This window comes from Rutilus rutilus (genome assembly GCF_951802725.1).
Source record: "Rutilus rutilus genome assembly, contig: SCAFFOLD_58, whole genome shotgun sequence".
Lineage (NCBI taxonomy): Eukaryota > Metazoa > Chordata > Actinopteri > Cypriniformes > Leuciscidae > Rutilus > Rutilus rutilus.
In genome coordinates, this window is record NW_028175472.1 from 58855 (window position 1) to 74854 (window position 16000).

The following is a 16000-nucleotide window of genomic DNA, read 5'->3' on the forward strand; positions in this document are numbered from 1 at the left end:
AGGAAGTACGGTGATAATACATCCATATTCATACAGAGTTTTGCTTCAACTGTGTTAGAAAGCTTCTTTGTAAAGCTCCAGTTCAAAAAATATTGAACTGCTTTAATAATAATGATCATATTCTTCTCTCTCTCCTGCTGTAGATGAGCTCATTCCTGAACACTCGTCCACACACCAAGAACTGGATTGAGATCAGGATTGACTCTGATGTGAATGTGAACTCTCTGTGTAGAGCTCTGACTGAACTGAAGAAAACTCTAGATGAGACACTGAATGAAAAACTCACTCAAACTGGTATGTGAATATCAAATACAGTGTATAGATTTTTTGCTATTAACTTAGAAATTATGTTTTTCAAGGAATATTATGTAAGGGATAATGTATTGCGAGGCGGTTGTTATAGCGAATAACAACCCCGACAGGCTAAACGGGACCCCGACGCGAAGCGGAGCTTGAATCAGCCTGAAGGGGTTGTTATTCGCTATAACAACCGCCTCGCTCTACATTATCCCGCTTATTACATGGCTACCTACAAAATAATTTGACACAACATATTGATTTAAAAAGGAGTTTATTGATTTAAAAACGATTATATTGCTTCCGCTAAAGAAAATAGTCTGTTCCGCGTCCATAGCAACGCTCTGTTTTTCATGGCAACGGTCTGTTATACTTCGCAGTGGTCTGATATCAAGAAATAACAGACCGCATTCTACATTGGAATTCAACCAAGCCATGTAATAAGGGTTGAATAAAAAGTTGGTGATTACCACAGTCTCAGTCTTTTGTCTCAGTCTGCAAAAGATCACACTGTTTGAAAAATATAATCATAACATAACTTAAACTTGCCATGTTAGCATTAGACTGGTATGATAAAATCACTTACTAAACGTAGAGTATGTAAAGTTATATCCAAACTTTAACTGTTATAACCAGTTATTGCAGTATTAATTTAACTTACTTTAGAGACATATAAGTGATATAATGTACCTATTCATGAACAAACACTAATACAAATCACTGTAAAACATGTTACATGCTATCTAAAAAAATGATAGTAACAATATTACACATGATATTTTTGAGTAGTTTTTAAGGCTTGATTTCTTTAATAAATTTTACCTGAATAAATCATGTAAATTCTAAATTATATAGTATATGACACAATGAATTGAATATGTTTTTGTGTGAAATGTGCTATTTTAATTTAAGTTGACTCTCAAAAGTGTATGATTTTTACTTAACGGAAATTACCTGTTTTTATTGGACATTAAAGGGATAGTTCACCCAAAAATGAAAATTAGCCCATGATTTACTCACTCTCAAGTCATCCTAGGTGTATATGACATTCTTCTTTCAGACGAATACAATCTGAGTTATATTAAAAAAATGTCCTGGCTCTGGAGTTATGTTGAGAGTTTTTATCATGGATAGATGCACTTTTTTGGGCTTCAAATTTTCACCAGCCATTCACTGAGAGAAGAACCTAGGAAATGCACATATAAGCTAATTTTCATTTTTGGGTGAACTATCCCTTTAAGTTATGTTGTACAAGTAAAAGACTGTATGCTGCTCAGCACAGCACAATAAGTCAAGTCAAGTCAAGTCATCTTCATTTATATAGCGCTTTATAGCGCTAAAACGACACCGTTTTAACAAAAAAAAAACCTCTTAAGTTCTTTCTGCGCAAACGTCAAAAACGCGAACCAGTGAGAATGCCAATGGCGTGCACATGCACATTATAATAAACACTTGTTACTGCACTGGCATTAGCAAAGCTATTGCTTATTGAATAAAGCAACATATTATTAGTACATGCAGTTATTCATAACCTATCCATAAGCTCCACTCTTCAATGGAAACGATCAAAACATCAACATAACAGAAACTCTTTCACATGTCAAACATAACTGAACATTAAACATTAATTGACGTTTCCCTTCACTCAAAAACACATAAAATAACACTTAATTTCCACATTTACTCTCCATTTCCAGCCATGTGCAAAGCATGCTGGGAACTAACAATGGTGTCTCTAAATAAAACTGCTAAATTGAACTAATTCTCTTAAAATAAATAGGTAGCCTTCTTTCCTTAATTTTATCAGCTTAATCGGTTCCTCAATTCAAGCCTCAAAACTACTCGGTTACTATCGTAACCTCGGTTCCCTGAGAGTAGGGAACGTGTATTGCGTAGCTATACGCAGTGGGGAAACTCATTTTCCTCGATTTACTGAAGCCTAAAAATGTAAAACACATTTGCAGCTGCACAGCTAGCACAGTGAGTGTCTGGCTCACTCATTGACTGTGCTGTGGCAACTGCATATCCAATGGCGTGGGTGCCAATGAGCTAGCAGCGCGCCATTACACGTCAGAACCCGCCAAGGGGGCGTGGCCTTAGCCTATATTAGTCCCCGAAAACGCCATTTTAGCAGATTTAAACGACTGAAGCGACAACTTGCCAGGTTACCATATTGCGGCCGACTACGCAATACTCGTTCCCTACTCTCAGGGAACCGAGGTTACGATAGTAACTGAGTAGTTCCCTTTCGAGAACGGTCACTTCGTATTGTGTAGATATATGCAGTGGGGACGCCATGTAAAACGCCGCACTATAAGTAACTGGTTGTCTACTGCAGCTCAGGACCCCTGAGCTCACAGAAACAAGCCAGAACCCTCAGTATATATACTGAACAGACCGGACACCGAAGCCATGCCTCTCGTCGAATGAGCCTTGATACCTATAGGGCAAACCTGACCCACTGAGGTGTACGCCAGAGAAATGGCATCCACTGTCCATCTACACAGTCTTTGCTTAGTGACTGGATATCCCTTAGATCGGCCACCAAAGCAGACAAAGAGCTGTTCTGATTGTCTAAAAGACGCAGAATGCAGATAGATTCTCAGTGCTCTGACAGGGCAGAGTAGATTAGCCTCCCCATCCTCAGCAGAAGGGGGAAGAGCTAATAATGTGATAACCTGTGCTCTAAACGGCGTTGAGAGCACTTTGGGTACATAGCCATGTCTGGGTTTGAGGATGACCCTGGCGTCATCCAACCCAAACTCCAAACATGAAGGGCTCATGGAAAGGAGAGGGCCTGCAGATCTCCTACTCGCTTGATAGATGCCAGTGCCAGCAGGAGAGCAGTCTTTAGCGTGAGAGGTTTAACCTGTTAAGCTGCAACCCCACTTTTGAAAAATCCCCAGAAATGACATACCCAAACTGAAACAGATACAGTTCATGAACCCTTTGCATTAAAAGCACAAGTATGATCTCATTTGAAAGCTGACACCTGGCAGTTTATTGTAAATGTAGAATTAATTATTGTCATAATGACAAAAATTGTTATAAATAGCTTCAAAGTTTTGTAAAATTATAAGAAATTAATTTTTATGAAACATCCTCATGAAAATAAAATTGAAGTTGGCACTGGAGCAATCTAGAAATGCACTACAGCTAAAGCCATATGTCTAAACATTCTATGTTTAAAATCTGAAGATAATAAGTCCAAAACTCTGTATTTAGTTAAATGTTTTTCAAGACCATGTCAAATGACTTTATTTTGATTTGACGCTAAAATGCTACTGATGTTTATTGTCATCTTCTAACCATCTATCCAGTATATTGTCTCTATTGTTTTGTGGTGCAGACGATCCCCATTCAGTCTCAGTCTCCCCCTGCACACATTCACACCTCTCCAGCCTGGTTATGGCTCGAAATATGCATTTCTTTTGTCTGCATTATAGCTACTAACGACTGGCTATTCACAGGCTATTCATAGGGTTTCAGTCCCTAATTTCTTTTCTCAAAGTTTACCACACATTTTAAACTGTATCAAATGCATTTCTTGAATAAAGACACATTTCAGGTAGCATTCAAAAAATAATAAAAGTATAACTTCTAGGTAGCAGGTGCACCTAGGGCTAGCTAGCATGTTAGCTTAGCACACCATCAATACACGACAATTTATGAGATTAAAACCATGTTTGTGCTCTAAACTTACTTTTTAACGCACGTTGAGTATTTTAAATAATCTTCTGTGATCTAATTTGGCTTCAGATAAAAAAAATCAGACAGAAAATATACTATTGGATAGTGTTCTGCACAATGATAGTCTATATAGATTAGCATTACATTATAAATATAATCTATTATTATGAAAATACCTGGCATGGCTTGAAAAACACAGGTAACTCAAATATCAGTGCAATCATGTTTATTGTCTTCAAAACATCTGTATCTGCATGTTACAGTGCGATCTCTTGTTAGCTTTGTGTGTATCAGTGACGTCCTGGAATGTCACATGGTCATGGCTCTTCTTCATGTTCCATATATGGACTATTATTGTGCATGTAGCGCCCTCAGGCTATTGGTATGAATTAAAAAACACAGTATCGGAATACCAAATGCTCATAAAGATTACATCGACGCATTTGGGTATAAATTCAATAAATATTATTCCTGTCTATAGAAATATGATGTAAATCTATGAGAATCTATCAATATTTCTCCAAATCTGCACATTTTTGAGCTAAAGCCCTGAGGGACGTTGTTTTGTGTATCGCTGTCATGACGACAGTTTTTTATGAATGAAAGCTGCTGATGCGCATAATTCATATTAAAGGTATCGACTCATTTTTTCATTTCATAACTCCTGACACAAATTAAGACATAACTGTCACTATGAGTTTCTCAGAATACAATAGTGGTCAAATACTGAAACTTGAGTATTATATCTTTTTAATTATGTATAGTTTGTCAAGGTATAACATTAAATCTGATAGTAATTTTGAATTAAATAAATAAATAACGCTTCAGTGCGCGGGCGCACTGGCAACCGTTAACAGGTTAAGATCAACCGACTGGAGCGGTTCAAAAGGTGGTCTCTTCAGGGCCCCAAGGACCGTGGAGAGGTCCCAAGACGGCACAGACGGAGGTCTGGAGGGGTTCATCCTCCTGGCTCCTTTGCCATGAGACTGAGAAGTTTCTGAAACTTCTTTAGAGGTGCGCGCTCACCTGCCTTGAATGAGGCTGCTAGCTTTTATACAGAGAGCGCGTGCTCTTGTCTTTTCCTCAGAAAAAAGAAGAGCAGGAGAAGCGGCGTCGCCATCTTGCAGAGAGCTAGCCGCATGCGCAGTCACAGAACAGGCATACTCTCTCAGAGAGAGCAGCCTCCGACATAGAGTGCAGCTACAGCATGGGGGGTTCCCAGGCATGTGACGCACTTCGTGTGCCCGTAGGCCTCGTGTAGATGGCATTCGCATGTGGCACGTGTAGAGCGAGGCATTTGTAACAACGTTCACGCTCCTTAAGCTGTGTGAACGTGGCGGCTGACGTGTAATGGCGCGCTGCTAGCTCATTGGCACCCGCGCCATTGGATATGCCAGACTGATCTCATGAAATGGCATATGTATGACACGCCAATTCGTATTTCCATTTTTGGCGTGCTATCAACACGCATAATCGCTTTTCAGCGTGTTTATCAACGCCGTTGACTTAACGTTACATTACTGTATAAATATGACCTACCCCAGCTCCGTCCCTAAACCTACCCGTCACTGGGGTTAATACCATTTATGAGTCTTCCCCTACCATCCTAGGAAAAAAAAAAATCGATCCCCAGATATACATGTTGCTCCGTTTCGCGCGGACATTTAACGGCGTACACATACACACGAAATCACTCTGACATTTAACGGCGTAGACATACACGCGGAAGATGACGGTTAGTTTCGGCGTGAACATACACGTGGATAGCTCAAAATGCGTATAGATAACACGCCACTTGACTTGAAAGTGGCGTGTATGTTTACGCAAAGTCATGATGTCATGTTGGGATATGCAGTTGCCACAGCACAGTCAATGAGTGAGCCAGACACTCACTGTGCAGCTGCAAATGCGTTTTACATTTTAGGCTTCAGTAAATCGAGGAAAAGGAGTTTCCCCACTGCGTATAGCTACGCAATACAAAGTGACCGAAAGGGAACTGCTTAAGTTTCCTTAAAAAATGAGGAAAATGTATCTCTTGGTTTTATAAGTGAAATGTTCTCATGCCACTGATGCTGCCAGTAGAGAGAAACTCACTGTTAACCTGAAATCATTGCTATAAATAATTCATCATTATATTGTCATCTGTGTCCACAGGGTTGAAGTTTGTGCAGAAGTTTGCAGGTACAGTGTGACTGACACCATTTTCTTCAATACACTCACAAAACTGTGTTAATCTATATTATATACTGTACATCTGAAAATGTTTGTTCTGAAGTTGATTGATAATGTCTGATCTCTCTCAGTGGATGTGACTCTGGATCCTGATACAGCGAATCCACATCTCATCCTGTCTGATGATGGAAAACAAGTCAGGCATGGAGACATTAAGCAGGACGTCCCAGAAAACCCAAAGAGATTTGATGAGGGTTCTTGTGTTCTGGCAAAGCAGGGATTCGGTTCCGGGAGATTTTACTATGAGGTGCAGGTGAAGGGAAAGACTCAGTGGGATTTAGGAGTGATCAGAGAATCCATTAACAGGAAGAAGGGGACGTTCACACTGACTCCTGAGAATGGATTCTGGACTGTGGCTCTGAGGAACGAGCATCAATATTTTGCTTGTGAACGTTCACCTGTCTCTTTATCTCTGAGAGTGAAACCTGAGAAGGTTGGTGTGTTTGTGGATTATGAGGAGGGTCTGGTCTCTTTTTATGACGTGGAGTCCAGATCTCATATCTACTCTTTCACTGGTCAGACTTTCACTGACAAACTCTATTCATTTTTCAGACCAGGCCGTAATGATGAAGGTAAAAACTCAAACCCACTGATCATCACTCCTGTCTCACCTTTAATGGATTAGAATATGTAAATGAAAACAAACAAAAAAAATATTACACTAAACCACAATCAAGTAGATTTTACCAGAACACTTTATAATAATACAGTAATAAAGCACTTAATCATTTACAAACTATTAGTTTATAGTTAATTAAAAGTTTATAAACTGTAGTTTGTACAGTGTGTGAGTCACTCGAGTCGAGTCACTTAAGATCATTTTTCATTTTTATTTTATATTCATATTTATTTCATAGTTCTCACTTTAGATAAGGTCACAGAAAAAGTTATTCATTTAACGGTTTAATCCAGCCTTTATTGGACATTAATTACATTAGTATTTTAAGTTAAAGGTCCCGTTTTTCCTGTGTTTTTGAAGCTTTGATTGTGTTTACAGTGTGCAATATAACATGTGTTCATGTTTCGCGTGTAAAAAAACACAACTAAGTCCCTCCTTCAGACATACGTAACGAGTTCTGATTGTGCCAGCGGTTCCTGTGTTGTGATTCGACAGCAGCTTAGCGCACGTTGCCCGGAAAGGTCACGCCTCTTACCATAACGTGGAGATGCATGCGCTCAGTGTTATAAACATGTCTTTAATATTACCTTAACAATTTGAGCCGGAATCAGACCCGGAGAACATAGATGAAGAGGATCGATTAGAACCTGTTCAAGATCGACTTTTGCAGGATGTTTCACAATGGTAAGCTGTTTATTTAGTAGTTGTCATACTTTTACGTTTGGCTGTTACCTTGAATTGGTTAAATTGTAATGTTAAATGTTACAAACTGTTATAAAAGCTTGTGGTATATGGTTTTGTCCATCTGTCGAATTAACAATGGTGTTGTTGAATTTTTAAAATAAGTGCATTGTTTATTCCTACCTTAGTTACACGTAAGCATCAGTTTTGATTAGTAATATATGTTTTATAGGTGTATAGGTTATAGGTTTATTTTCGTATGACTACTGTAGCATAATAGCTTCGCAATAAATAGGAAACAAACATGGCTTTACTACAGTAAGTAACGTTACACAAACATAGAACGATTTGCGTGGCTGCAGCTAAACGAACATGTGGTTAAACAGTAAACAATAGATATAATCAACAAATAATTTAAACTGATCATTATAAACACCAACAATCGATGGTGTCTGGTTGAATTACTACACTTTTTTAAAAAGTTTGTCGGATTAGTTTCAATTACCATCTAGTTAACAAAGCTAAACAGCGTTGCCCTTTGTGTAATGAGTTACAGAAACTGTTAAACGCACCAACTTAAATAATAAAATACACTTACCGGTTGTGGTCCATAAACAACGCCTTCTCCAGACAAAGAGCGAACTACTCCATCTTTCAAGAATAATCTTTGTGCGAATCCGGCATTAAACTGATTGAGATTGAGGAAGCTGTCCTCAGCAAACTGCACATAGTTTTAATGTGGATTATAATTTCCGGGAACCTAGTTAAATTATAAATTGTAATTGATCTCTAAGTACAGCGTCCCTGGGAAGGCCAAACAAAGGTGATTTGACTACGGGATGAAAATAACAGCGTCTCGACGACATGGCGACAAACACACTCTACAAGCGCAACTCCTCTTCTCCGTGGGAGCGCATCAAGACCACACCCCTTTTTTTTGTGTATTCCTGTGGGCGGAGGTTAGTCAAAAAACTGTTCTAGTGACGTCATTAAAGCAGGAAGTAGAGGGATGTAGTCCAAACCAGCCGTTCGCTGAAGGCTTTGAAAGGGGACTTCTGTTAAATAAAATATCTCGCTTGGCATTGAACTTAGAGCTTTATAATTTTACAGGTATTATTTATGCTCTAACAGCAACATTACACATTAACTAAGGTTTGAAAAATGGGATCACGAAGAACAGGACCTTTAAAATGTTTACAAATACACACAGACACACACACTCACTCTCTCTCACACACACACACACACACACTGACACACTCACAGACACACACACACACACTGACAGACACACACACACACACACACACACACACACTCACACACAGTGCTCTGTGCTGCTTTTCTTACGGTTTCCACTAATCCACTAATCGTTCCTTTTTTGCTCATTTTGCTAAATCGTTCCTTTTTTGCTCATTTGAGTTCTTCATTGGACTTCCTGTTGACGAATGCGCATGCGTCGCGTCTGAACGCGTTGTTGTCTTTGGAGCTCCATCGTTTTGATTTATAATTCTTGATTTTCTCTTTAAACTCACTTACAACGAACATTTTCCACTTTTCCTCACTGAGAAGCACTGCTGCTCAAACCTCATAGTTACAACGCGGACTGTGGAGCAGAGCCTATTAGTGATCCAACATCGGATACTCTTATAGGTTACTCCCGTGGATCACGGCTGAACGCGTCTTCTCCACACTCATTTACAAACATTTTTTCATCTATCGTGCGTCTACTCTACACCCGTACCACTAAAAAACGGATTATATCCAAGACTTCAGTCATAAACTAGTATTAATATTGATAGCATCACTGGTAGTACTGTCCATCTGTTAAAATGGCGAATATATCAGATGTAAGTAGTCTACCTTTTGGTGCAGGTTTAGGACACATTTGAGCTGCACGCACTGCAGTCTGAGCTGGAAGCTGTTGAGAAACAGATCCACGACCTTTTAGTGAGACAAGCCGAGCTGCGAGACCGGCGTCTAGCTCTTGAAACATCACGCGCCGATGCACACAAATCAGTGATTAACGTTACTAACCCGCTGACTCCGACCTCGTCTACTCCGTGCGTTTCTCAGCATCGGTCCCGAGCGCCGAGTTCGCGATCGCGATCAGCCATGGTCTCGTTCACTCCGGCTCCAACACGCCATCACGAAGCCTGGATGGTTCCGCAGCGGAAGACGCGAGTCAGGTCTAGACCAAGAATCTCTCCGCCCTTCCCGGTTTTCAAGATATCCACCCAAAACCGCTTCTCCCCTCTTCGCGAAACAGAACGCGATGCTGTGATCATCGGCGATTCCATCGTTCGGCACGTACACGCTACGTTAGGTAAAAGTAAGGTGCACAGTCACTGTTTTCCTGGTGCTCGTGTTTCTGACATCGCTGCTCGCGTTCCCGAGATTCTGAACGGTGACGTGCGCGTCGGAACTGTTGTCCTGCACGCGGGAGTGAACGACATCAGGCTGCGCCAGACGGAGGTTCTGAAGAAAGACTTCAGGAATCTGATCGATACGGTACGCAGCACATCGCCTGAAACAACAATCATTGTGTCAGGACCGCTTCCCACGTACCGACTAGGACTTGAAAAGTTTAGTAGATTATTCGCGCTAAATGAATGGTTAATGTTATGGTGCAGTGAGCAGAAACTGCTCTTTGTAAATAATTGGAATCTGTTTTGGGAGCGTCCTAGGCTTTTTCGTGCCGATGGCTTACACCCAAGCAGATTCGGAGCGGATCTTCTGTCGGATAACATCTCCAAAATGTTAAATAGCTTTTGACTAGTAACCAAAAGTCCAAATCATAGTCTCTGCTGCACCAATTTAACTGATATAAATACTAGCAGGGCCGTGCACAGGGGGGTGGCCCGGTGGCTAGAGCCACTGCCCTTCTGCCCTCATCAGCTGAGGTGCCCCTCTCGCCCCCCTCCCTAACCCTCCAGAAAATTCCCATAAAAACGTTCTGTTATCGCTCCGCTAAAGATCCACTGATTCCGCTAATCCTCTCAATAGGAAAATTGAAAATTTTCCGCAGACAAGCATGTCACTCGTAGACAAGCATGTGCCCGCTCTCCGACGACAGTTTCAGAATAGAATGTTGTCCCATTCACAGGTCGATTACAAATTACAATCCACATTACAGACAGTAGTCGATCCACAAAATTAGTATTTTGGTAATAAGTTTTTGTATTTCTGTCGCAAAATGTTCTGATCCTTGTCTTCAAATAGTGCTAACAACTCGTGCAACATCCATGTTCTTGGAAGAAAAACAAATGTTTCGTGCCGTTAGCCCCCTTGTAACCTACTATACTAGGGTACTGTTCATTTAGATTAGAACACATTTAGATAATATATAGTATATTACCTTTTTATTATGTATAATGTTAATATGGTCTCATTAAATATTATAAATATGATGTATGTTATAGATATATACTAGTATATCAACTAAGGCAACTGATTATGATGGGAAATATATTTACAGGAGTTAAAGTGTGAAAAACTGTCTGCTAAATATTCTATACATAATGATTTACCCTCTGGCTTTCTAGAACTTTGATTCAATTTTTGCAATAGGCTTTGTCTTTGCTCTTTCTCACTCTGTTCTTCTAATTTTGTGAAGGCATTGTTTTTTTTTGTCTACAAAATTTGCAGACAACAGAAAATGTTATTTATTTATTTGTGATTTATTTATTAGTGTTATTTATATTAGATTAGATCAGGTTAAATAATTTGATTGAACAAGAATTCTAATTTTCACTACTCCCAGTGTATGATTACACAACAATATATGTTTGAAAATTGATGGAGCAACAGATTTTGTGTGAAAATAAATCAGAAAGGTGGTTCGTTTAAAAATCTTATTAATGTATGAGGTGGCAAGGAGGTAGCCACACACGGGGTAAAACCAGCACGGTAAAGACACACAGTATTGATAAAAATACTTAAGCTAAATTAATATGCTTTTAATAATGTCTAAGTCGATACTTGTTCAAACCAATCACTTTAGCAAAGTTTATACAATTTTTGGAGTTATTTTGATAAATTAAATAATAAATGTTTGTTCAATAAATATAGGCTATCTGTCCTAATTTTCATTTTTTATGATCATTTAAAAAATACAGAAACAAGATTCTTGAGATCTTTGTATTTAAATTGCTACATAAGTCTAAAACATTAAAAAAATATATAAAATAGTAGATTAAATTAGCACAGAATCACCTTTGATCAAGTCAATGATCAGCCAAATTTCCAAGTCCATCATCAAAAGCGTTTATGAAAAAAAGTGCTGAGCAGAATTTGTGCCATCTAGTGGTATAAAAGAGAATTAAGTCAAATGCGCATTTCTTCCCCGGTGTGACTTTATAACTGTTGTAACCTGTATATCATTTCAATTTATACTTTAACTGTATAATATTAAATTAAATGTCTATACTAATTCCATAGGATGAGGCAGCTCAGAGAGTGAGAGCCCACTGAGCATCAGACAGTTAAACTGGCATTGACATTGAATTATTTAATTGGAAGAGAAATTATAACAGCATAAATTGATTTTGCACTAAATCCTAATTGTAATCTTATTGCCCATATAAAAGAGTTGTTTTTAATTTTCTATATTAAGATGATACTGCCTCATTCAAACTCCTTATAGTGCCCCCTTTTTTGATTTAAGCCACTGCCCCTCAAAATGTCTGTGCACGGCCCTGCTTTTTAGCCTTTTTTTAAATTGTTGTCTTTGACTCAAGTGAAAAATTGTTTCTTGTTACAGGTTCTGAAATTACAAGTGTAAAATATTATGAAAAAGTATTAAAATGAAGAAACATACCTGATGGAATATAATCATCCTCATCGCTCTGTTCTTCCTCAGCTGTGGTTTCTCTCCTCATCTTCATCTTCATCATCTTCAGTGGTGTCTGCAGCATCTGCTGTTCTCCAGCGGTACAGTCTGAACCCAGAGACTCTGTGCAGGTTTTATCGGTGGATCCACATGACTGTCTCACACACACACACACACACACACACACACACACACACACACACACACACACACACACACACACACACACACACTCTCTCTCTCTCCTGAGCATCAGTGTAACAGAGTAAAGTGAGTCCTGTGTGTCTCTGGATCTGTGTGTGTTCAGAGAGTTGATCTCTGACGCTCCACTGAATCCTGTCACACACACTCAAACCTCTTCCAGCTCCTGAGGAACACAGAATCACAGCGACTTTCAATTTATATAACAACTGTTCCTCTGAAGGAGACTATTTTAGAGAAAAATAAACTGGATGTAACATTTTTAGATATGTCAAAATAGCAGTATCATAGCCGTTCTCGTTGTTCTGGTAATACACTAAATACACTAATACACTTTATTGTATTGCAGTCAGAATCTGCAGTCATATCAAGATATTTGAATTGTGAGAATCGAATCAATGAATCAATTTGATTAGTTCATTACTCAGCAGAAAGAAAGAAAGACAAAACGAGGGAAAGACAAACAAACACTGAGTTTCAGGTAATTCAGGTATTAAAGGATGAAGTGAATCTTTATTATGTACGGTCCGTGTACTTTTTGGTCATTTCATTTCCTGTTTGGAATGGAATAACGAGAAATGAAAACCAGCTCGTTTATTCGTTTTTTAGTTTAGTTTAAAAAACGAAAAATGAGATTTTGGCTCGATTTTTCATTTTTTGTTTGTGGTTTACAAATCGGTTTATGGGTTCAATATTTCATTTGCACACGTGGGCGGTGCTGAAACGCCCCTTTCATCTGATTGGTCAAACCGCTCCGCCTTCAGTAAGCTACGAGCTTTTCTTTCTGTCAGGCAGAATAAGAGTCAGTACGAGTGCGGCACTGACAAATCATAGGCTACACTATAATAAAATGATGTCTGAAACCACCACTCACTGTTAACTACGCACAATATTTGAAGCAGACTTTGTTGCTGCTCACGTAATTCGTGCTGCAAGCGACCCCATTAATGTGAGCCACAGTATATGACAGATTATTTTAGCATGATATATTTCCCATTGATAAATACAGTGCAAACAGTTCCGTCTCTTTGGATAAAAGGGAAGTGGAAATAAAAATCAATAATAGGCTGAACTGTACCTTGATAATATGTCCGTAACATTTACCACTCTCGTCTTTTATTTACATCAGAAGGCCGGTAGGCGTGTGTGACGTATACATAATTTTGAAAATTGAATAGAAATAAAGATTATATTTATGAATGTATGCATGTGTAGCCTCAGTTCACATGAAAAGAAAGAGACAGAAAAGAGAGAAACTGTAAGTGAACGTACATTAGTACTGACAAAATTACCAGGTTTGGGATTAATTAAATCATGTCGGTTGAAGAGCACGGCATACCTTTAAAATGTTATTAGTTTTATTATAAAACTAATACAATTTTATTACATACTGAATTGATCGATGTTTCTCTGAGTTTTCTTTATTATGTTGGCTTGAAAAAGCTAGCATATCAGAAAAAAAGGTACAAAAGCTGTCACTGTGGCGGTACCTTTTCAAAAGGTACACCTTTGTACCTAAAGAGTGCATATAAGTCCCTCAAAGTTATATATTGGTACCAAACGTGTACATATTAGTACCTAAATGGTACATATTAGAACCCTTTTGAAGGGTACTGTCCCAGTGACAGCTTTTGTACCTTTTTTTCTGAGAGTGTATGTTTAAACATTATTATTATGTATTATTATTATGAGAAATTGACTCCACCTAGAACTTAAATGCATCACCAAACTCAGCTCAGACCTTCACACTGGTCTGACTCGCTAATATCTTTTCTAACTAGTGGTCTGGTCAGACTGACTTCCCCAAAAAATCCATTGACTTGCCTGCGTTATCTGAGCAATGAAGGCAGTAATACTTAATGCTGTCCACTAGAGGGGGCGACAGGATAATACGTCTTTTCTACTCTTTCCCTGTTTGCATCAGTTTAAATGACAAATAAACGCATGAATTTCATTCATAAATAGGCATTATCTGTGTATGAGAACCAGCTTTACACTTCAAGATCTATCTATCTATCTATCTATCTATCTATCTATCTATCTATCTATCTATCTATCTATCTATCTGTCTGTCTGTCTGTCTGTCGGACTATAACAAACCATCTTTTTTAAACTGTTATTTAAAACGGTGGTCTGCTATATTTCACAAAGGAAGCCCATTTGTGCGGTCATTGGCGTTATACGAGAAGGTCGACATTCTGAATATGAGCCTACTGTAAAATTAGATGTCTTAAAAATGCAGATTGATCATTGCAGAGTTATTCCAGACGCCTCCCGGTGCTATTCGCATTGGAATTGTGTAATCACAGATTATGAACAGATGTTTTACACAACAAGGATATATTCCCATTGGGTTGTTGGGTTTTAACTTTAGACATAATTTTTTAACTTTTATAGCTACTGTACAAACTGTGTTAAACTTAGCTAACTCTAATGTAACAGTTATGGGTAGGTCATCTACGCACATGTTATGGACATATCATGGTACAGTTCAGCCTATTATTGATTTTTATTTCCACTTCCCTTTTATCCAAAGAGATATTTGAACTATTTGCACTGTATTTATCAATGGGAAATACATCATGCTAAAATAATCTGTCATTTACTGTGGCTCACATTAATGGAGTCACACTTGCAAGTCGCAGCAGCACGAATTACGTGACCAGCAACATAGTCTGCTTCAAATATTGTGCGTAGTTAACAGTGAGTGGTGGTTTCAGACATTATTTTATTAAAGTGCGTTTGTACTGACTCTTATTCTGCCTGACAGAAAGAAAAGCTCGTAGCTTACTGAAGGAGGAGCGGTTTAATATAGTATGACCAATCAGATGAAAGGGGCGTTTCAGCACCGCCCACGTGTGCAAATGAAATATTGAACCCATAAACCGATTTGTAAACCACAAACGAAAAATGAAAAATCGAGCCAAAATCTCATTTTTCGTTTTTTAAACTAAACTAAAAAACGAATAAACGAGCTGGTTTTCATTTCTCGTTATTCCATTCCAAACAGGAAATGAAATGACCAAAAAGTACACGGACCATGTACAAACCTCTCGATCCCTTCAGTTTCTGGTTTCTCTCCATCATCTTTACCTCCAGTGACGCCTTCTCTTTCTTCAGCTGACAGATTTCTGTGATGAAACTATCAATATCCAGGATGGACAGATATATATTATCTACATTTAACAGGTTTACATTTTAAACATGCTATTCTCAAACTTTTACTGGTTTCTTCTGAATCTGTGAGCACTGTGTGAACTGAACTCCTTTCAAAAGTGAGCTGCTGCTGCTTCCTCGTTTACAGTGGATATTAAACTACTAAACAGTGCATTAGCGCCACCTATTGGCAGTATGGACCAGAAAACACCCTTCATCTCTTCATATCCACACTGAGCCTCACACACCATCCAGAGCAAACAAGAAGCACTGCACACTATAAGCGACTGTTA

General features: G+C 38.6%; 1 protein-coding gene across 2 annotated transcripts in view; it reads left to right on the top strand.

Moving 5' to 3' along the window:
- Positions 1-12500, top strand: part of LOC311285719 (E3 ubiquitin-protein ligase TRIM39-like) — a 48024-nt gene extending 35524 nt beyond the window's left edge. Inside the window, exons 5-8 of one of the 2 annotated variants that reach the window (XR_014626400.1) lie at positions 144-294; positions 6142-6168; positions 6291-7522; positions 12381-12500. Coding sequence is in view for 1 of the 2 variants with exons in the window: in XM_084435757.1 (XP_084291883.1) it covers positions 144-294; positions 6142-6168; positions 6291-6844 (732 nt within the window). In the remaining variant the exon portion in view is untranslated. Of the gene's footprint in view, positions 1-143; positions 295-6141; positions 6169-6290; positions 7696-12380 lie in introns of those variants that run through there. The other variant, XM_084435757.1, reaches the window with a different exon arrangement.
- The last annotated feature ends 3500 nt before the right edge of the window (positions 12501-16000 follow it).